Raw genomic sequence first — 23,842 nt, forward strand, 5'->3', positions numbered from 1 at the left:
AAGTATTTTTTAAAAAAATTTTTTTTTAAAGATTTATTTGTGAGAGAGAGAATGAGAGACAGCATAAGAGGGAGGAGGGTCAGAGGGAGAAGCAGACTCCCTGCTGAGCAGGGAGCCCGATGTGGGACTCGATCCCAGGACTCCAGGATCATGACCTGAGCTGAAGGCAGTCGCTTAACCAACTGAGCCACCCAGGCGCCCAGCATTGAAGTATTTTTAAGGGCACCTGAGTGGCTCAGTTGTTCAATTTTGGCTCAGGTCATGGTCTCATGGTTGTGGGATCGAGCCCCATGTGCTTTGTGCTCATCAGAGTCTGCTTGAGATTCTCTCTCTGCCCCTCCACCCACTGCTCGTGCTCTCTCTCTCAAAAAGAGTATTTTCAAATTATATACATTGGACATGGTGTTTTTAGACATAATGCCATCACACACTTAATAGATTATAGTATAGTGTACACATAACTTTTATATGTACTGGGAAACCAAAAAATAAATTTGACTTGTTTTATTGCAATATTTGCTTTATTGCAGTGGTCTGGAATTGAGCCTGTAATATCTCCAACGGTATGCCTATAAAGTCTAAAGTGTTTATCAAGCCCCTCCAAATGGGAAGAATTTGAACTCCAAACTCTGTTCTTGGTACTGGGAAACTGCTAAGATCTCTGCTCAATTCTGTCTTGTAGTTTTTTTCTCTGGACTTCTTGGAGTCTCATCCTGTGCACACTTAGATCAGTGAAGCATTTGAAGAAATTAAAATGCAGACTTGGGGCTCCTCTAGGACTCCCTCCTGTTACAGATATTCTCCAATTTCCAGCCACTCTGCTCATAAATAAGATCTCTGACTCCTCAGCTTAAGACAACAGTCACTCTCTGTATGACCACAACTTCTAGTGTGTTGTGTGCACTGGAATGCTCTTTGGGGGAAAAGCTATACGTATGTCATCTTGCCCAGAAGGGCCTTTTTAATAAGGGTTGAATCTCCTACATTTTGTCTTTTGTTCATTCTCCAGGGCATTAAAACATTGTTTAAAAAATGTTGTTCAGGTTTATTAATTTATTGGCAGGCTTAGTCCGACACAAGCTATTGTCACTTTGCCAGAACTTTTTTTTTTTGGTAACACACTGGTGGCTCATTTTCTCTTTCTGATAGTGATTACATTATTTAATTTGTGGGCATATAGGGGTCTGGGTTATGTGTTTTTTCCCTCCAAAAAACATTGTATTCTAATGGTTTCCAGCAAGTGCCATAAATCTAGATTCACTTTTTCTTCATCTGCAGACTTCATAATGTGGTTTTAAACTCTTGATCTAGGGGCACCTGAGTGGCTCAGTTGGTTAAGTGTCTGCCTTGGGCTCAGGTCATGATCTTGGGTCCTGGAATCCAGCCCCACATCGTGCTCCATGCTCAGCAGGGAGCCTGCTTCTCCCTCTGCCCCTCCCCGCACTGGTACTCTCACTCTTGTCTCTCTCAAATAAATAAAATCTTAGCAAACAAACAAAAAAACTCGATCTATTTAAAAGAGGACCTTGGGACACGTGGCTGCCTTGGTTGGTGGAGCATGTGACACTTGATCTTGGGCTGGTGAGTTCAAGACCCACACCACATTGGGTGATTACATAAAAATAAAATCTTAAAACAGAAGCAGGTCTTACGATCACAGTGGTGGCATCCTCATCACCACTTGCTACCTAGAAAAAGGGCAGAGTCCGTCAGATTACCCTTTGGTTTCCTTTACACAGCAGGAGACTACTTTATGTACCCTTTTACTTGTAGGTGTAACTGAAATTTCCAATTTTACGTAGGGATCTTCAGTTCAATTCCCCAACTTTGTTCAGGCCCAAGGCCTAGAAGCTACCATTCCCCAAACTCTGGTTATTCCCTTTTGTTCTTAGGAGAGGAAAGGCTTGATTCATATTTAACAATTACTTCTGTGGCTCATATGTAGATTTAAATTTTTTTTTCCCTGGACCTTATGAATTTTTCCATATTTTCTTGTGAGTTCAGTATCTCACTTAATAGTATGTTTATTGCAACTGAACCAGGCTTGGGTGTTTTGTAGCAGTGGAAGACTTTTTAGAAAACCTTGATGACAGCAAGGTAAATATCTTATTTCCCCCCCCACCCTGCACTTTACTGAGGTATAACTTACATATGATAAAATGCACATATCCTAAGTATATAGCTCAGTAAAACTTTAAATTACATGCATGTTGCCGAAAGTTTTCTCATGCCACTTTCAAGTCTATACTCACCCAGAGGTAAGCACCTTAGGTTGGTTTTGCCTGTTCGTGAGCATATAAATGTCATATGTCTAGCATTCTTCATTCAGTTATTTTTATATTTATCTGTATTGTTCTACCAGTGATTCATTTTTAAAAATTGTAGACTAGTATTCAATAACCATGATGTGATTATCCATTATGTTGTTGACAGATATTTGAGTAGTTTCCAGGGTGGGGGGGTTCTTTTAAATCTGCTTTGAACATCCTAATGTGGGCAGTATATCCCTCTTTCTCTTGGGTTTTATTCCTAGAAGTGGAATCACAGAGTAGGCATATATTTACATTTATAAGAAACTGGCAAGCTATTTCCCAAGGTGATTATACTAACTTAACACTTCTGGCAGTTGCTGCACTTCGACTATTCAGGCAGGTGTGCAAGAATATTTCCTGGTGGTTTCATTCTGCCTTCCCTGGTGGCTGATGCTGGAACACCCCTTTCTATGCTGATTGGTTGCATCTGGATAGCTTCTGTGAAGTGTGTATTCAAGTCACTTAGTAACTTTTATATTGTGTTGCTTTTGCAGTGGCTTTTAAATCTTCCACAAAGTCCCTAACTGCAACTTTTTTTTTTTTTTTTAAGATTTTTATCGAGAGCAGGAACACAAGCAGGGGGAGTGGGAGAGGGAGAAGCAGGCTTCCCATGGAGCAGGGAGCCCGATGCGGGGCTCGATCCCAGGACCCTGGGATCAAGATCTGAGCTGAAGGCAGACACTTAACGACTGAGCCACCCAGGTGCCCCTTACTGCAACTGTTTTGTCCTTGGCTGCAGCATGGTTTTTCACTCTACTCTCTTTCTGATGAGAAGAGTGTAATTGTGAAATCATCAGTTGTTTTTTTTTTCCTTATATGAAGTTTATGTCCTAAGATATCTTTGAGTATCCTAAGAGTCATGAAGATACATTTAGGTCCTGTGATCCGTGTTGAATACATTGTGCACTGTGTGAAAGCATCAACGTTCAGACTTTCGCTGTGGAGTTGCTTGTGTTTTTGTTGAAAAGCCAGTAACCATATGTATGGGTCTGCTTCTGGACTCTCTATTCTATCCACTGATCTATTTGTCCTAACTCTAATCACACTTTTAATTACTGTAATTTTGAAGCAATTCATGAAATTGAGTAGTGTTAAGTCTTCCAATCCCCTCCCCCCCCACACACATCTTAAGATTGTATCAGCTGTTCTGAGTCTGCTGCAAATTTTTACAAGAAAGCCTCACAGGATTTTTATTTCATTGAAATTTGATTTCTAGAGATCAATTTGTGGGAAACAGATCTTGACAGTATGCAGCCTTTCAATTCATGAATATGTTTATTACAGCGTTCTATAGTTTCAGCAACATTTTGTAGTTTTGTAGGGTAGAAGTCTTACATATTTCTTGTTAACATTCTAGGTATTTGACTTATTTGATGTGATTACAGATGGTAAGATTTTAAATAGTTTTTAATTGTTGCTAGTATATAGACAGTACGGCTGAGTTTTGCCTCATTTCCTGCAAAATTATTATTTCTGGTAGATCAAGCAAATTCTTGTTAAACTTCAGGAAGTCAGAGAATGGGAAAAGTGTTCTATAATTGAGAACACATCTAATTTTCCAGAGTAAAAAGTGATTCATTCTTTGCATACCTCTGCTCATGGTTATTGCCTCAGAAACACTGCCTTCTGATTTTCTTTCTTCTTTAAAAAACATGTAATTCTGGAGTTCAATTTGCTCTTGGTGTACTTCTTGAAAGATGGAGAGAGCACCAGACCTTTAGAGAAGAACTTCTGTTTTTCAGCTAAATGTAGAATAGGGAAATGAGGACATGGCCTACGTGCTGTCCTTAATTTTACTATTTTTTTTCAGAATGCCAATTAGAACAGAAAGACATTAAAATGGATTGGGATTGGAATAAGGTGAATACATTTGAGAGATTCGGATTATCCTTGTCACATTTTATGAATTCTTCACTGATCCAGTAATAATCCCTCTTTTCATCCTTGACTCTTTCTGATTCCTTCTTTTTCTTCCCAGGTTAACTTATAACAGAGTGGTTAGCACACTGCCTGATCTACAAATGGATATAATGACTAGGGATCCATTTTAACTTCAAATAAAATCAATGTAAGGCACAACTATTGAGGAATAGTTTATATTTTCAAAGTATTTAGGAATTCTTTAATTAGAAAAATAAAGGCAATGGGATTATCCATCAGGTTCTAAAAGTACCCATGAATTAAATCACTCACATCCCGCTCTTAAAAAAACAAAACAAAAAAACCAACAAAACCTTAAGTCGCATTTCTATTAAGCTTTCTTACAGTAAGAAATAAGACCAAGCTATACTAGAGTACAAAAACCTTAAATTCTGAGCATGAAAATAATTTATTAGACATCTGATTTATTCAAACATTAGGTCTACTGAAGACAGAATTAACAGAGCTCATGGAGTAGGGGGGGGGAAAAAAAATCCAGCACCTGCTTCACTGCAAATTTCCTGGGGACAAAATTTATGCATTCTGTACTACAATCTCACCCTAAAGCACCCACATGTGCTTGATATTCTTGATACTGATTAACTTGAATAGAAGATGAGAAACTTTCCATACACTCAACTTCGCAAGTAGCATTAATGTGATACAACTTTCAGAAACATTCTTAGGCACAAGAAATAGCACTGCCTGCAGTGAGAGTCTTTGATAATCAAAGAAAAGAACGTCACTAAATATAATCTTACAAACAAGGAAAATACACTTTTGCCAATGAACTGCTTTACATATCAGGAGAAATGGCACAATGACATCATCTATGAAATTAAACTGTTTACTCAACTTTTGATTCTGAAGTTATTTTGTGGTATTAAAAATCAGAAAAAAAAGGAAAATTGATTTAACCTAAATGGAATTTAGGGAAGAAATGCAGGACTAAGATGGAATAGTAGCTGCACTTCTTTGGTTAACTCATTAAAATAATGTCAAACATTTTCAGTCAAATTGTATTAAAAAAAAAAAACAGATCACCATTACAATTCAAGAACTTAATCTAAGTATGCACTTGACAATAAAGCACATCTGAGTATGGAGTGAAAAAAGTTTTCCAAAAAACCATCCAATGTATCCTCTCCAAATATGCAAATAATCACTTTTGCAGGACTTTTGTTGAGTGGAATCATAAAGAACTGAAGCTTTATTGCTGTGAAAATAGATCTGTAGTACAGTAGTATGAATCTTGGGTATTAAGCATAATCAGCTGAATCAAGTTAAGTTTAAAATCTAATAAATTTGTGTGTGTGAAAGTCTATAAGCCAGTTGACCCAAGAGCAACGGAGAGATCTAACGTGTTCAGTGAGACCAGACATTATTTTAAATCTTCATTCTTTGAAGGCAATTAAAAATTACAATTCCAACAACCCATAAACCAAATAAAAAAAACTGAAGAAAGCAATTAAAACTACGTTCAAAGAGCCATTTTTTTTAGCTCAATTTCAGCACCCCAAGGAAAAAAAAAAAGCATCCATGACTATCACAGATGAAAATGAATGTCATTGGAATCAGTTATTTTTCCCCACTGAGGTATAAAATCTATATAGAAATTTGATACTATACTATAACAAATTGTACTTCTCATAGTTGTTTTAATTTCCTTTAAACCCTGTTTAATATAGTTTCTTAAATTGTAAAAATGTTTTCATGATTCTGAAACTGGTTCCAGTTCTTTTTCACTTATTTTTATAACTATTTAATATACTGGTTACCAGTTCCAATCAGAAAAAAAATCCTGGAAATCTCTTCATTATGACAGCACATTCAGCAGCGGTTACTGATGTGCAAGCAAACCGTACAAGGTGCAGCTCTGGAAAGCACATTTTGTTGATTGCTTCATTGTCTGAATATTCTTTACCATGATTCTTGATGAAAGACTCTTTCAATCTTGTAAACATCAGTGTGCACAGTCTCGCTACTATGTAGTTTCACGTCCTTAGACAAGAAGGCTGGTTCACAGCTAGTGAAAAGCGAGAGGAGTCTTAAGTTTTAATGGCTGATAAACCTTACATCCCCGCAGGAGGAAAGCACTTTTCCTTTTTTGCTACTTAAGAATGTGGCAGAAATGTATGCTGAGGTAGCCCAGTCAATCCTTATTTTTTTTTCTTTTCTTTTTTCTTTTTTTTTTTTTGTAAATTTGGTCTCAGAATATTTCTGGAAGGGTGACATTTCGAAGAAGCCACTGCTGGGACCGGCTTCCATTGCAGTCTCTTATGCTGGGCACCTGGCTATCCTCTTCTGTGGCTTTATCCAGGCACTGATTACTGTTCACATGCTGCAGGGTTAATTTCTGAAAGTGACAGAAAAGAAATCTTAACATGAATGTGAAAAAACTCACACATCTCAACCATCATTTTTGGTGAGCATTAAATTGCTCTGTAGAAAAAGTGTCTACATAAAGACCGCCGTAAGAGCTATGTGGGAGGGAGAAAGGCACTGGGGTACGGTGGGTTACACTGAACTTGAAGTAAGATGACCAATGCTAAGTCCCAATTCTGCACAAGCTCTAGAACACTGTGAGAAATTTCACTTTTTGTGCTTCAGCTTCCTAAAAAAAAAAAAAAACAGATTAGTGGTTCCTAATTTAGGATCCTCAACCTATTTTCAAAAAGCTATTTCAAAATTGCTTCATTTCCCTGTGATAAGGCTGTTCAAATTAATTCTGTGATTCCAAACCTCAAGTCCTTAGAAACTCAGGTCCTTTAGAAGACTCAAAATCTTATGAGATTGTAAGATTGATAAAGCAGCCCTTAATAAATGGCTGAGAGATGTAGCTATATAATTTTCTGTCTGCGCTATGGACTTGATTTTGAGAGTAATTTCAAAATGTCAGGACAGAAGAGTGTTATGAGTGATTAACGTAGGTCAGTTCATGTGTCTGTTACTCAAAGCAGCCGTGTAGGAATGTGAATCAAGCATTATCCTATATGGGGCGCCTGGGTGGCTCAGTCGTTGAGCGTCTGCCTTCGGCTCAGGTCATGATCCCGGGGTCCTGGGATCGAGCCCCGCATCGGGCTCCCTGCTCAGCGGGAAGACTGCTTCTCCCTTTCCCACTCCCCCTGCTTGTGTTCCCTCTCTCGCTGTGTCTCTCTCTGTCAAATAAATAAATAAAATCTTTAAAAAAAGAAAAAAACATTATCCTATAAACATATACAACTATAAGGAAATGTGAAATATGTTTACTAACACATTTATCTGACTTACTCATCCCTCTTTTTTTTTTTTTAAAGATTTATTTATTTGAGAGAGCGAGAATGAGAGAGAGTACATGAGAGGGGGGAGGGTCAGAGGGAGAAGGAGGCTCCTCGCTGAGCAGGGAGCCCGATGTGGGACTCGATCCCGGGACTCCAGGATCATGACCTGAGCCGAAGGCAGTTGCTTTAACCAACTGAGCCACCCAGGCACCCAACTCATCCCTCTATTTTAATGTAATTCTTTTATCTGGAGCATGGCATTTTCATGGGGACTGTCGTCACTGGACTCAGAAGAGGACCCAGTCAGCACTGACTAGTCTCCATACAGAAAAAGCTTGATGAAGGCAACTGGATAAACAAGTGACAGATAGCTAGCTGTAACCTCTGAAGGAGAGGATAAATGCTTTAATTATCATTGCCTAAAGTCTATTTGTAACCTAGAAAAGATAATTTGCTGGCTCTTGCCCCTAATCTCTAGATATAAATGGGTCAAAATCTGCATTTTACTCTAGAAAGGACAGCTATCCCAAGCGTCAAAGCACAAGAACCTGGTGTCATAAACTGGCCTATGGCCCTAGCCGCCTGATGGCAGCGCATCTTGTCTGCTCTCGGAAGCTAAGCAGGGTCGGGCCCGGTCAGGACTTGGATGGTGTCATAATCTGTAGGCAATATAGAATATAAATAAGACAGATTTAAGAAAATACAAATTTAATCAAAGATAGTATGGTATTGTGCAAAGAATCCTGGATCTAGACTTCTAGGTTTGTCTGAGACATGCTGACATCATTTTATCTGCTCTGTGATGCTGGGTTCTATTTCTAGGGTTCCTTTGGAACCTACAATGTCACGATTTTAGGTTTATAAAGGGGACCTGGCTGGCTCAGGAGAGCTTGTGACTCTTGATCTCAGGGTTGTGAATTGGAGCCCCATGCTGGGTGTAGAGATCACTTAAGTAAAACTTAAAATATTTATGTCAGTAATTTATTATTTTTTTAATTTCTCCAGATTGCTGTCTCTGACCTACGGAAGCAGGACAATGCTGACAGGCTGTCCCTGAGCTCCCTATGCAGCAGCTGGCTGAGTCTGGGGGAGCTGCATTGTGGTGTGACTCCTACCTCTGCCCAACTCTGTCTTCTCTCTCCTTTTCACAGGTGTTGGTCCAAAGGCTGCTGCTCCCTAATAAACACTGTGAAAACTAAGCCTTTTCTCCGAGTCTGCTTATGGTAGAACCCAGCCTGCAAACTAAAATTTTATCTCAGAAAAGACTCCAGGCAAAGGGCTCCAGAAGTTTTAAAACTTTACACTGAAGCCGCAGCAACTTCTTCCTAGAAACATCGCCAAAGGCAAGGGAAGCAAGGGCAAAAATGAACTACTGGGACTTCATCAAGATAAAAAGCTTCTGCACAGCGAAAGAAACAGTCAACAAAACCGAAAGACAACTGACAGAATGGGAGAAGATATTTGCAAATGACATATCACATAAAGGGCTAGTATCCAAAATCTATAAAGAACTTCTTAAACTCAACACCCAAAGAACAAATGGGCAGAAGACATGAACAGACATTTTTCCAAAGAAGACATCCAAATGGCCCACAGACACATGAAAAAGTGCTGAACATCGCTTGCCATCAGGGAAATCCAAATCAAAACCTCAATGAGATACCACCTCACACCTGTCGGAATGGCTAAAATTAACAAGTCAGGAAACGACAGATGTTGGTGGGGATGCGGAGAAAGGGGAACCCTCCTACACTGTTGGTGGGAATGCAAGCTGGTGCAGCCACTCTGGAAAACAGTATGGAGGTTCCTCAAAAAGTTGAAAATAGAGCTACCATACGATCCAGCAATTGCGCTACTGGGTATTTACGCCAAAGATATAAATGTAGGGATCCGAAGGGGTACGTGCACCCTGATGTTTATAGCAGCAATGTCCACAATAGCCAAACTGTGTAAAGAGCCAAGATGTCCATCAACAGATGAATGGCTAAAGAAGGTGTGGGGGGTGTGTGTGTGTGTGTGTCTGTGTGTGTGTGTGTCTGTGTGTAATGGAATATTATGCAGCCATCAAAAGGAATGAGATTGGGCGCCTGGGTGGCTCAGTTGGTTAAGCGACTGCCTTCGGCTCAGGTCATGATCCCAGGGTCCTGGGATCGAGTCCCACATCGGGCTCCCGGCTCAGCGGGGAGGCTGCTTCTCCCTCTGACCCTCTCCCCTCTCATGCTGTTTTTCACTCGCTCGCTAATAAATAAATGAATAAAATCTTTAAAAAAAAATGAGATCATGCCATTTGCAACGACGTGGATGGAATTGGAGGGTGTTATGCTGAGCGAAGTCAGTCAGAGAAAGACATGTATCATGTGACCTCACTGATATGAGGAATTCTTAATCTCAGGAAACAAACTGAGGGTTCTAGAGGGGAGGGGGGTGGGAGGATGGGTTAGCCTGGTGATGGGTATTAAAGGGGGCACGTACTGAATGTAGCACTGGGTGTTATACACAAACAATGAATCATGGAACACTACATCAAAAACTAATGATGTATGGTGATTAACATAATAAAAAAAGACTGGGGGAAAAAAAAAACTACACTCATAACTGGTTCTTTCTAAATCCCCTAAACCACTTGAGCTCCTTAACTTCCTAACCACACATCTACTTTTGGAATAACAGATGCGGCGGACCGTGTAGCTCATACACAGGCTACCACTAGCCATTCCCACCTCCTGCCTCCAACACAATGCCTGTTTAACCAGCCTCCCTTTCAGCCGGCAGAGGGGGCGTCATGATGAGATGAAGTTCTGGCCCATAAGACATAGCGGAGTCTGCAGAGGGGGGGTCCAGGAAAAGCTCCGGCTTTCCTGATAAAGAGCAAAACGTGGGGGGGGGGTGCAATGTCCCCTCTTCCCTTCCTCCCCCCTGCTGTTGGGATGTGGCGGTGAGGGTGAGAGCTGCAGCAGCCATTGTGGCCACAAGAAAAGGCCGGGAACATGCAGCAAACTGCCCCTGACACCACTGTGCCACTGAATCTCTACACCAGCAGCCACTTACCTCCAGGCTTAGTAATAAGAGTAAGCCCCTATTTGTTCATGCTACTATAAATAGGTTTTACCTTTCCTAAGTAATATACTGTCCCTTTTCAGTGAACATACAATTGGGAGGCTTGTTAAAGATTTATTTTAGAGAGAGTATGAGCTGGGGGGGGAGGGGCAGAGAGAGAGAATCGCAAGCAGACTCCCCACTGAGCACAGAGCCCCCCCCACGGGGCTCAATCCCACAGCCCTGAGATCATGACCTGAGCTGCAATCAAGAGTCAGACACTTAACTGACTGAACCACCCAGGTGCCCCTCATTTTTAAAATAACCGTGGGGTGCTGCTGGCATTTAGAGTCTGAAGTCAGAGATGCTATACACCCTGCAATGCTTGGGGCAGCTACACCCAAGACGGCAGTAGCGTGTGCCTGTGAAAAACCCCAGAACAGGTGATTCAGGTCGTTTCTAATAGTCTAATATTATACTGAACTACTGTTACATTTAATACTACTTTTACCATAGTTTGACAGTGTGGAGGGAGACCCAGGGTTTATGAAGCACAATCTCTGCCCTCTAGAAGCTAACAGTCTAACAGTGGAGAAAAGATTGGAAGAGAAACAAGGACAAAGCAGCTCAGCATGACCGAGGTCAGAGAGGATTATAACTAGAAGAGAGGGAGCTGATTGCTGGCTGGGATTCAGGGAAGTGATGTCAAAGCTGGGCCATCAAGGAATAGGATTTGTCAGAGGCAGAGGGAACTGTATGATCTTCAGTGTAGGTGCGAAAGTACAGGGTATGTTCCAGGAACAGCAGGGTTGATGGATTAAAGTAGACCAAGGGTTTGCATATCACACAGTACAGGGAGAAAAGACAGCCAAATCAGAACTTTGCACATCTCCGTGGAAGGGGCAGAATGAAGAAGCAGAGTGATCCAAGCAGACAGAAGGAAGAAGGAAAGCTAAGAGAAGAAACTAAGCAGTAGCGCATCTAAAGCCAATGGATAAAAGAATTTTTAAAATCTCATCTGTTTCGCAACAGTAAATGCTAATAAAGAAGTTAGGGGGAAAGAGACAGGAATGGTCCTGGCTTTGCATCCAGGAGCTGTTTTGGTAATGTCAGGCTGAGGCAGGACCTAAGGCTGGAGAACCAGAATGAATGAATGAATGTCGGCCACTCACTTGCTGTCGTATAACACACGATGAAATGCAGAAAGTAGGAAGAGAAGTCTTTCCTAACATGAAAGAGAAAATAATGCATGTGCAGAGGGAAAGGAACCAGAGAAAGACCTACTGAAGATTCTGGAGCCAGTTCCAGAACTATAAAGCAAAAGCACAGTTGGGAGGTAGGCCAGATACAAGGCACAGGAGAGAGACTTATTGGGGATGCTTTGACTTTTATGCACCTCTGTGTGAGTACAACATACAGTGCATGGTGACTGGGAGATGTTCCAGAGGAAAGCAAAGATAAATACAAAAAGTTTTGTTATATGTCACAGAAAAATCATCATGAGCCAGAGAATTTCATTATTTAAAGCTCACCTTTTACTTAAGTGTTTCAGTAATTTAAACAGCCTACTCCTGGCTCCATTTCTCCCACGCTAGATGACAGAGCTTGAGGACAGAGGGAAGAGCGGCTACAGTGGTAGCAAGGACCAGGGACTGGAGGCAAGGTCAATTATTGGGGAGATTAAAACATGTTTATTTTATTAGGTTGTTTTTCCCATCTATCCATTTTTAGAGTGTAAGAACAATTTGATCCATATTCAAACTCTACAAGAATTCATTCTTCTAGCTACAAAACACACCTAATTTCATTCCTATACACAACTGAATTAACTTACCACTGGGTCATACTCCCAAAGTTGGTTGCCTTTTAGGTGGTGGCATTTGAGCATTGTGACTGGGCCATTAAGTTTGGAGACATCCAAGCAAAGGTCATCTGTTCTAATTTCTTTGTTGGCAGTATAAGAGAAAACCTGAAAGAGGCACACATATTAAGCTTTAAGACTAAAAGAAAGCAGCCAATAATCTGGCAGAAAAAAAAAAACCCAGTATCTCGAGATATGTGATTTTTGAACTTTATTAATGTAGTAGTAGGAGAATAAACGACTCAGAAAAGCTACCACTAATTTTGCACAGAGGAAAGAAAAAATGACCTTGAGTTCTCTGTATACACTGAGTGTATTATCAAGGGCTGTCATCTGTTTGACTAAAAAGGGCAAAGTAAATCTCATGCACAGCAATGTAAATACAGTTCTCACAAAGGAGCCTTTTACAGTAAAATGTTTCACTTAAAAATAACAGATTGAAAGCTCCCTTCTCCTAAAAGATCTCTATTATTGTCTCTTCATAGGTAGGAAAATATTTCCTGAATGACATAATGAGATAAAAGGGGCAGAACATAAAACAAATCCAAAAATTATTCCTTTTAAAGCTTTACTAAAATACTCACCTGGTTACCTCCCATACCATGACAGTTAAAAATTCCAACTTTTTCATTCTCTTTTCTAGCCATGTTATCTAGACACTGATTTGTTTCCACATTTCTTATCTATGGGGCAATAATGAAAATAGAAGTTAGAGGTAAACTAGACAAACATACATACAGAGATGTATGCACATTAAAGTCAACCTAAACTTTCTACTACAAACATACACACAGTGTAGACTGACAGCAGAATGCTCTGTGGCCTCACTGCGCTATCAATTCCTTCTAGTTTCCCCACATTCCAAGTTCCATCTTGATGACTGTCTTGGAAAGAGAAATAAGAGATGTCCTCTTGTTGGGTAAGATGTTTGGTAATTGTCAGGATGTGTAATGACAACCGAGGTTCAACATTATCAGGGACCCTTAAACTAAAAGACGTGATGAAGGAGAAGAATGGAGCTCTTCATCATTGGAGTAGATACTCCTCAACATAAATAGGATCCCAATGTTCTCCTTAATATAGCAGGAAAATAACTACTGACGGGATGGTTTGGAAATCTGATCTAGTACCTGCCTATGAAAGTTGTTTTAGAATGCACCTAAACTATTTGAGAGTAATGATGATTACAGAGGGCATCCAGTAGTTTTAAGTTTTTAAAACAGTGGGTTTGACAAGCAAATGTGGATACCTCAACTTAGGGCCTGGGCAGGGAGACGTGTGGAATGGGAATGACAGCAAGGCAGACAACCTCCTGTGTTGGCTGTTTGTGTTAATGTCTCCAGCGCTGTCTGGCAGAACTTTCGTGACAATGGAAGTGTTCTGTACTTGTGCCATCCAATGCTGTAGCTACTAGCCATGTGTGGCTATTGAGTATTATATTTTTTTCTTTTACTTCTTGCTATTGAGCACTACATATGTGGCTAGTGTGACTGAGGAACTGACTTTCAAATTTTTAGTTCATTTAAATATAGCCACGTGTGGCAAGCAGCTACCACACTGGATGTGCAGGACTAGATGCTGACACATAGGATAAAGTCTTCCACAGTTTGAGAGGGACTACTTGTCAATGATGGGAAACAATATACACACATGTTAACGAAGCCGAGTTTTCATATCTTTAGCCCTCTGTGAAAGACTCATGGAAGTGCCCATGTCTGGTTCATACTTTCTGGAATTAGGGGATCTAATCTAAATTATTTCAAGGAGGAAAGTTTGCAGGCTAATGGTCTTTTTTATAGGATTTATTTATGTCTGAATAACACACCTTTCCTTACAGAGCCAGACCCAAACGGTCAAAGGCACCATGTACAAATGTGAGAATGCCAATGGGTGAGGAAATAGGAAATAGGAAGCTTTCTACTTGGATCATAGCAACATCTGAACTGTGGTGGTCAGCGGGGAAAGGGCTGCACTTCTGAGGTATGTGGAGGCAGCTGGGTAGGAGTGAAAGCTTAGGGTTAGGGGACATGCAGACGTGGGCTTCTCTCCTTACTCTAGCATTACTAGCTACAAGACTGTGACCGGTTAGCACTCTAAGACAGTGATTTCCAGAACCACGATCTGAACAAAATTATCCAGCCAAGTGTTGACACATGTGCCACTATACAGGGGTTTTATGATCAAATGCGTCTAAAAATTACCAGATTAAACAGATTTAAATAGGTTTCTTTGCTGAAGGACTTCTCAAAGCCGTTTACTATACTGTGACTCTTGGTAGGGGTGGGGACTGGTGGTAGAGAAGGATGTAAGATATAAAAAGCAGCATTTCCCAAACATTTCTGGCCCCCAAATCTACTCCCTCCTCCCCCATCCCTGCCTTTCTAACCAAGCACCTTGGGAGGCATTCTTTAGAACACAGTAACTGGGAAAGCCGGCTCTAAGAACCCCAGTTTCTCATCTGTGTACCAGGGGTTACCAATCTCTCTCAGGTTTGCTGAGAGCTCTCAATGAGGTAACACATGCAGAAGACTAACAGAAACCGACACACAGTAGGCCCAGGATAACGGTCAGGTTTTCTTCCTTATCCACACATTGCGCAACTCTTCAACCGCTTTCTGAAGTAACAACTTAGATGTACGTGGCTATCACTACAATATTATTTTTCACCTTGGAAGTTGAAAATAACTGTGAACACACTCATTCCTGGGAAACAGCAGGAACCCAGAGGTTTCTTAGTTTTTGCTCAGTCTCCCCCAGAATCCTGGTACCTCCACCAGGTGGAACAACGTGGGCAATTAAGGGATTTTGGGAATCTAGTACAATGGAATCTGGATTCACTTTTCCCCCCTCTCTGCCATAGGAGAAATATTGGTTGGATGTGAGAAAGAGTATGGGTATTAATGGTTAAGAGCATAAGCTCTCAAGCCATACTGCCTATGTTCAAATTCTCTCTCTTCCATTTGGTGGCTGTGACCTGATGATGTTGTTTAAGCCATTTATGTATGCCTCAATTTACTTACTGTCAAGTGGGGATAACAGCACCTATATCTCATAGTGTTGACATGAGAATAAAATGAGTTAATGTTTGTAAGGCACTCAGACCAGCACCTGACACAGAGTTCATGCTCACTAAATCTTAGGGTTATTAGATCTGCCTAGAAAAGCCATCGGTTAGTCCATAAGACTGGCAAAGCTGTCAAAAAGTCTGACTTATTTGCTTTCTGTGGTTGTTTTTTAGAGTATTTATCTCCTTGATTAACAGTTATTAAATATCACAATGAAACACATTTACTCAGTTCCAGGTCCTATAGGAGCTATGAGAGTCAGACTTAGTGAAGGCGGAGACTAAATTCATTACCTCTCATTCCCCTTTCTACTCTAAAATCCCGTGATTTCAGGCTTCTCTAGACCCTTTGAAGTATGACAAAGGATCCCCAAAAGGCTGAATTCCAATTTTTAGCATAGTAAAGCTCACACAAGTGGAGCTATGATCCCAGCACGAGATCCCCAGCTGCACTAGGGTGGGTGCTTAAGAAGGACCCCAGACCCAGAAGTTAGAGCTTTAATCTGCATAGGGTGGCCTGATACTAAGGGCAAACCAGCTTAAGACCATCTACTTTGTTAAAAAGGCAGTGACAAGCAGGCCACGGACGGTAAAATCTGCTCCTTTCATAGAAAACCAGCTGGCAAGAGGCAGGTAAAGAACAAACTTGCCTTGGCAATCACCTACTGTGGGTTAGACAAGTGGCTCTTTGAAAAACACCTGTATTCTGGCCCAGCGAACAATGCCTAGGTGTTATCCAAAATTGGGTCAGTTCAAGGGAAAAAAACAACTCATTCTCTATTCTATAGGCAACTTATACTCACAACTATATGGTCAACTAATCTTCGATAGAGCAGGAAAGAATATCCAATGGAAAAAAGTCTCTTCAAAAAATCGTGTTGGGAAAACCAGACCACTTTCTTACACCACACACAAAAATAAATTCAAAATGGATGAAAGACCTAAATGTGAGGCAGGAAACCATCAAAATCCTAGAGTGGAACACAGGCAGAAACTTCTCTGACTTTGGTTATAGCAACTTCTTACTAGACATGTTGCCAGGGGCAAGGGAAACAAAAGCAAAAATGAACTACTGGGACTTCATCAAGATAAAAAGCTTTTGCATGGCGAAGGAAACAATCAACACAACTAAAAGGTAGCCTATGGAATCAGAGAAGGTACTTGCAAATGACATATCTGAAAAAGGGTTAGTATCCAAAAATCTATAAAGAACTTATATTCAACACCCAAAAAATAATCTAGTTAAGAAATGGGCAGAAGACATGAATAGACACTTTTCCAAAGAAGACATCCAGATGGCCAACAGACACATGAAAAGATGCTCAACGTCACTCATCATCAGAGAAATAAAAATCAAAACCACGATGAGATACCACCTCGCACCTCTCAGAATGGCTAAAATTAACACAAGAAACGGGTGTTGGCGAGGATGCGGAGAAAGCGGAACCCTCTTACAACGTTGGTGGAAATACAAACTGGTGTAGCCACTCTGGAGAACAGAGTATCTGTTCTTTTGGAGATTCCTCAAAAAGTTAAAAATAGAACTATCTTATGATCCAGCAATTGCACTACCAGGTTATTTACCCAAAGGATACAATGGTCAAACGGTAGCCTGTGCTCATGGGCTGAATGGTTTCACTCCCGACTCACCACTATCTGTCACCAGGCTCCCCTCTGTGACGTCCTTGCTCTCCGACACCTTACTCTACTTTACATCTCTTCCTCATTCCCCAGACATCCCCAACATCAATACCCTCTCTTGACTTTCAACTGATGATCTTCTGTTCAATAAGGAAACAGAAGAATCTGAGAAGAGCTTCCTCATACTTCCACTACAAACTACCTACTTCTACCCTCAAATCAACAACTGACCTTAACACTTGCCTTCCTATTTCAGTGGATGCCATGTCTTCTCGTCCTGTCCCCCACCATGCCCATCTACTAAACAGGACTCCTATAATCAACGGCTCTTTTTTAGCAAACAAAAACAACCCTTCCTTTACCTCCATATTCCCCTTCAGCTACCAACCATTTCTCTGCTCTCCTTTAAACAAAATTTCTTCTAAGACTTGCCACGCTCATGATCTCCACTTCCTCTTCTTCCTTGAAGCCATCAGGGCTTTTGTCCCTACCAATCTCCATGGGAACCCTTTTGACACAGTGAGATGGAGCCTACTGACTTCTCCCTTGCCAGTCCTTGGCCAGTTCTCTGTACTAGTCTTTTCTCAATAGCCAACCACTTCTTTCCTGAAACACATCTTTCACTTAGTCTCTGGGACACCATTCTCTTGGTTCTCCTATTTCCAGTGGTCACTCTTTCTAAATCTTTTTGGCTAATTCCCTCTCATTTCATAAATTCTAAATTGTGAAGTTTTCTATGGCTTGGTCCTCAGTCCTCCCCCTTCTTCTCCATCTACACTTGCTCTTCCCAAGGTGATCTCATGCAGTTTTGTTTTCTATATTGATAATCCCTAACTTTAGATCTCCACCCCCAATCTCTCATCCAGACAGCACATTTGTAAATGCAACGACCTACCCTGTATCTTTACCTGGATCCAATTTAATATGTCCCAAACTGCACCAGTGAGTGCCCCTGCACCTCTTCTACAGGCCTTGCCATCTGTCAACTTCCCTGTCTCAGCTTCTCAGGCGAAAGTCTTAACACAGTCCTTCACTACCCTTTCCTTTCACCAACACTCCAGCTCTACTCTTGTCCTCACATAGCAATCTGATCCTTTCCCAATGAAGGTTTGTCTCTCTCTGGCTTCCCGTCCTACTCAGAATAAAACCCAATGTGCTTACTGTGGCCTACCAGTTCTATGTTATTTGACCCTCGGTATGTCTCAAACTCATCTTCTACTACTCCCCCCCACCCCTGTTCACCCCATTCCAGACAACTGGCCTCTGCTGTTTCTGGAACGTGCTAAGTACACTCTTGTCTTAGGGCCTTTGTACTTGTTTTGCCCTGTGCCCGGAATGCTCTTTCCCCAGGAATTCATATGGCTTGCTCATTCACTTCTTTAAATCTCTGCTCAAAAATCAAAACTCCAGGACGCCTGGGTGGCTCAGTCGTTAACTGTCTGCCTTCGGCTCAGGTCATGATCCCAGGGTCCTGGGATCGAGTCCCACATCAGGCTCCTTGCTCAGTGAGGAGCCTGCTTCTCCCTCTCCCTCTGCTGCTCCCTCTGCTTATGCTCTGACAAATAAATTTTAAAAATCTTAAAAAAAAAAAAATCAAAACTCCTACGAGGGCCCTTTTTCAACTGCCCCAACACAAACAGCACCAAGACTCAAGCCCACCAGCCATTCTCATTCTCCTTTGCCTTTCGCACTGCCTGCTATACTGTGTACTTTCAGAACCTGGCTTCCTCCACAAACTGTAAGGCTTGCGAGAGCAGAGACTTTATTCACTGCTGTGTTCCTTGTATGTAAAATAGTATCTATCACATAGTAGATACTCTATCACATGCATGGAAAGACTATAGAAGTGACAGCCTCCTATGGAGTGGAGGGTTACTTTTCCTGAGCATCAGGAAGATTCCATCCTGGGATAGGGCCTGGGTGTGGCCTTGTCCACACATACCATTTGCTGCTATGACTTCTATTATATATGGTCTTTCAACTTTCCTTGTCAGTTCTTTACAATTTATCTTTACTTCTTTCAATCAGGTTAATTAACACCAGGACATTATCTTTAGGAATATATGCTTTCAACTAAATGGGTCAGTTTGTTAAGAAGTCTGCTGAAGACACTAAAATATTGAAACAAGAGTCCAACTCTGAAAGGTTAGGGGTGGAGCATTCTTATTTTAATAAACTATAACACGATGAAAAATTAACAAGATGTTAACTGATAAGAACTTTCTCACACTTGAGGTTATATAATTTTAATATGAAGGGATTCCCTTGTTGGATGTTTAACCTCTACTGTTTTTGATGAATGAGAACATAAATAACCACACAGAATATATATATTTTACCTCTCCCAAAGAGAAATAGTGACGTGGAATCTGGGAATCAGGATAAATATTCTCTAGGTACCAAGAGAAAGGTTTGCATTGTAGTTTATGTCTTAGACCAAGTCTTGATGATATATCTCCATAATCTACCTTTGTAACACCTGTTGAAAGAAATAATTGACTCTGAATTATTCGTGTTCTATTAGGTAACACATTTCTATTTAAATACTGCATTTAATAAGCCAGGCAAATGGGAAAAGTGGTACCATTTTGGTGATGTGTGACTACGTAAGTGATATGCCATGAATCCATTGTGCAAATAAAAACCAAGGAAGTATATTTATATGTGTTTTATTCTTTCAAAGAAAAATTAATTTTTTTTTTTACAGATTTAATTTATTTATTTGTCAGACAGAGAGAGCGAGAGAACACAAGCAGGGGAAGCAGCAGGCAGAGGGAGAGGGAGAAGAAGACTCCCCGCTGAGCAGAGCCCGATGCGGGGCTTAATCCCAGGATGCTGGGATCATGACCTGAGCTGCAGGCAGATGCTCAACCGATTGAGCCACCCAGGCGCCCCGAAAAATTAAATTTATGTGAGAATGAAATACAACACTAGCAATATTACACACAAACGTTAAGTTTTCATAGGATCAGAAAAGTTTCACATATGTAAAGGCAAAAACCAGAATCATGATCTCTTTTGCCTAAATATTAAGCAGAGCAACTGTTTCCAGTCAGTTTCTCTCACACAAGTCACTGGTGTGTGAACTGCGACTTGACGGTATTGTAATGACAAACGAGGCTGGAATGCTAACAATGTCAGGAAGACTTCTAGCTGATGGAACAAATGTTCCCACAAAACCCTGAATGGCAGAGAAGTTCCTGGACTGAAGTCCCTTGAGGCCTGCTACAGTGCTCTGCACTGGCCCTGAGGGACTCGAATTTTCATATGAATGTTACACATTACAATTAGGTTAAAAATAAAACAGAACACTGGTAACACCTGGGCTGACAGTAATGTCTGCAATACTGGCCTGGACAACTTATTGTTAATAACATAGCAGCACAGTGCTGAGCACTCTGTACACTGTGTGTGATTTCATTTCTTCCTGACGACAACCCTGTGAGGTTGGTGCTTTGCCTCTTCTCAAAGCTCTTCTACCCCCTTCTTACCTCTTCTCAGATGCATTAGATCAGGGACAAGAAAGTTCTAGTCTTGTATTTCTAATGCAAAATGCTAACCTGGAGAAATAATATAGAAGAAATTCTTGAACTCATCCATCCACACTTCTGCAAGTCGTCTGTTATTTTTATTGATAATCTGTCCTGTGCCTCCTGGAAACGTGTAAGGTGTGGCTTTCCGAAACACATGTCCAACATGTGAGCAGGTGACAATCTCCAAAGTTCCTCCACATTGCCAAATCTGAAAACAATAGCAAAGAAGACCATATTAAGACCCTGATGGTTTAAAAAAAAAAAAAACTGTTCACATCTATGGATGTTCATAGTTAAAATTTCACAGAATCATGACCATACATACAGTGGAGCTCCTGCTATATGATCACAAAACCGGCACTTCCTCAGAAGCATACTTTTCTGTAATTTTTGGTTCTGATCAAACCAGAAGTTGAAGGTTAAATTCAGCAAAGATAGGTTAAAGGCTAAATGCAAAAAAGATAGGAGGTCTGGAACAGTATTTTTCTAACTACAGGCCGGAACTCATAAAAAGATCATTAAGTTCAAATTTGAATTAAGTTTAAATTTTAATTGTTTTTAAAGGTTTTATTTGTTTGAGAGCGAGAGCACGAGCTGGGGGAAGGGCAGAGGGACAGGGAGAAGCAGACTCCATGCTGAGCATCAGGGAGCCCGACATGGGGCTCGATCCCAGGACCCTGGAATCATGACTTGAGCCGGAGGCAGACACACTTAACCAACTGAGCCACCCAGGCGCCCCAAAGTTTAATTTTAAATTCAAGTTTAAATTTTATGTGTAGTATATGCATGGTTCATAGTCAAAAAACTTTCGGCATGGAGTATTCAGCCAGAGTCCTATCTGTTCCTCCTTTTCCAAACTTGTCATAGACTGTACATTAAACAGACCCTAGAAATCTAAACTGGATCTCTCATGAGTTATTCACTGGGACGGTGACAGCATACTCTGTCATCTTCATAAGAATAAAAACCAAAAAAAGGGTAAAAGAGGGATCATCAAGTTCGGGTTCACATTCTTAGTTTAATAAAATTATCCTTCTGCTCCTTTCAAAATGCATGTTTCTGTAAGATAAAAATCTGTTATTTACAATTAAAACATTTTGAGAAGTTTTGATTTTGTTAAATATTCAGTGTCTCTACTTTAAAGTTCTCCCAGGATCACAAAGTGATACAGCCGGATAGGATTTCCAAGTGAGCTAGAGTCCAAACCTCTCCTTTTATAAGAGAGCAAAGTGATCCACTAGGAACAAAGTGAGCTGGTTTAGATTACAATGCAGTTCAATGTGGTTTCCACTATAAGCTATGTGCCTCAGGTTATTTTCAGAAATACGCAGTGTCACTTAACATGTTGATTTTAGTGCATGTGAAATGCTTAAGAGTTTTATATTAAGGTTGATTGGGTTAAATTAAGTTAGAGCAATTCCAGAATTCTTTTGCCTTTTTCTATTAAAAAATATAAAGCCAGTAAAGTGACCAGGTTTTATATAAGAGAAAATAATTTTCACAACAGAAGGACAAAGCATATTACAGAAAGTGAAATTAGGTTTTTGGCAGTTGAGTACCATAGTAGCATATAGAAACTACATATTGTTTTTTATTTTTAGAGCATGAATTACTTCCTTGAAAACAACAGAAATTCAAAACAACTAGGGAATCTTGTATAAGTTTTATAGTTTAACTATTAAGATCATTGATTTGTTTAAAACATAGTTTATAAGGAACCCTTAATAGTAACATGAAATTTTTTATAGACTGAGGTTCTGAAGTCTGACGAAACTCATACTAAATTCAATTTTTATTTAGAGATACAGAATATGAATAATTAAAGCGTATCTATATTTAAGGTTAAATAAAAGATTATTTTTTTCAAAGGGAACTTACCCTAAAGGAAATTTCTAGGTTTTCTCCTCCCCAAATATCCATTCCAGCATCATATGTTCCAATTTCCTGAAAGTAATCTCTGTCTATTGAAAAAAGGCCTCCTGCCATTGTAGGTGTTCTGAAATTCAATCATAATACTATACTGTTAATTTTAAGAATTTAAAATTTACAATCAGTTTTTTTTTTTAAGATCTTATTTATTTATTCGAGAGAGAGAATGAGATAGAGAGAGAGCATGAGAGGGGGGAGGGTCAGAGAGAGAAGCAGACTCCCTGCTGAGCAGGGAGCCCGACGTGGGACTCGATCCCGGGACTCCAGGATCATGACCTGAGCCGAAGGCAGTCGCTTAACCAACTGAGCCACCCAGGCGCCCTCAGTTTTTGTTTTTAAAAGTAGTCTCATTAACTGTTCATAACTAGAGAATAAATGCTTATCCTCACACTCTTCAGAAACTTTTACAGGGACCTAAGGACTTTCTGTTTTTCTGTTACACTATTTGGTCTTCAGACATGCTGACTGTTGGGCCTACCACCCTCTGTCACAGCTTGTGCCCGAGAGCCTTCTCTGCCCCGTCCCAAGGCCTCTTCTGTTTTCAGTACCTTTCTTGGTCCTCAGGTCCTGACTAAGCTTCCATCTGAAACTCCTTAAATTGAAGCTGGTTGTCATATATCTCTCCATCTGACTGGGTATCTTCCCATAATTCCTGGCAACTACACTGACTATATTAACGAACTATATTGACTATATAATGAACTAGATTCACGTTAGCAACTCTAACATACCAGGTTCTAAAGTCAGGCAAATATTGCAAAGAGGTAGATTACATGGGATGAAAACAATGAGGTCCTTTTCCTATACCTAACAGAACCTTTCAGGAAAGGAGAGGAAGTAGAGAATACACTCAGTCACTCTTAAAGGGACTGTCAGCCTGACCAAGAATGGTACGTTCTCTGCAGAAGAGGGGCCCAATTCATCAGAACATGGCCAGGGATGTAGAGTGGGTGCAAAGAGGTGGAATTAAGCAGAGAAATGATAATGGAGGAAGACTGAAATAAATGAATACCAGTCAACCATTTGATTTCCATGAAGGATGAATATGGAGAAAAATGGACTCCAACTAGAAGAAAATAATTAAGTTCCAGGGACAGAGGAGACTATGGTGATCACATTTTAGGATGAACTGTCACCTCTGATCCCATGCCCTAAGAACACATGGATTCCATGCTTTTGGAGTATGGCACATTTGCCTTTCCAGTACAGTCGTATCCAAATAAAAGTTAGGACGTACTTTGATTTTAGAAGAGAAAAAAAATGGAAGTCTACTATGTTAGAAGTCA

General features: G+C 40.5%; 1 protein-coding gene across 1 annotated transcript in view; it reads right to left on the reverse strand.

The window, feature by feature from the left end:
- Positions 1-4,625: 4,625 nt before the first annotated feature.
- GALNT1 (polypeptide N-acetylgalactosaminyltransferase 1) overlaps positions 4,626-23,842 on the reverse strand; it is an 81,277-nt gene continuing 62,060 nt past the window's right edge. Inside the window, exons 7-12 of the mRNA XM_021686100.2 lie at positions 22,506-22,623; positions 20,655-20,835; positions 19,434-19,573; positions 12,974-13,072; positions 12,363-12,497; positions 4,626-6,588 (exon numbers count right to left, since the gene is read on the reverse strand). Of these exons, the coding sequence (XP_021541775.1) occupies positions 6,442-6,588; positions 12,363-12,497; positions 12,974-13,072; positions 19,434-19,573; positions 20,655-20,835; positions 22,506-22,623 (820 nt within the window). The 3' untranslated portion in view covers positions 4,626-6,441. The remainder of the gene's footprint in view (positions 6,589-12,362; positions 12,498-12,973; positions 13,073-19,433; positions 19,574-20,654; positions 20,836-22,505; positions 22,624-23,842) is intronic.

The sequence above is a fragment of the Neomonachus schauinslandi genome, chromosome 14 (genome assembly GCF_002201575.2).
Source record: "Neomonachus schauinslandi chromosome 14, ASM220157v2, whole genome shotgun sequence".
NCBI lineage: Eukaryota > Metazoa > Chordata > Mammalia > Carnivora > Phocidae > Neomonachus > Neomonachus schauinslandi.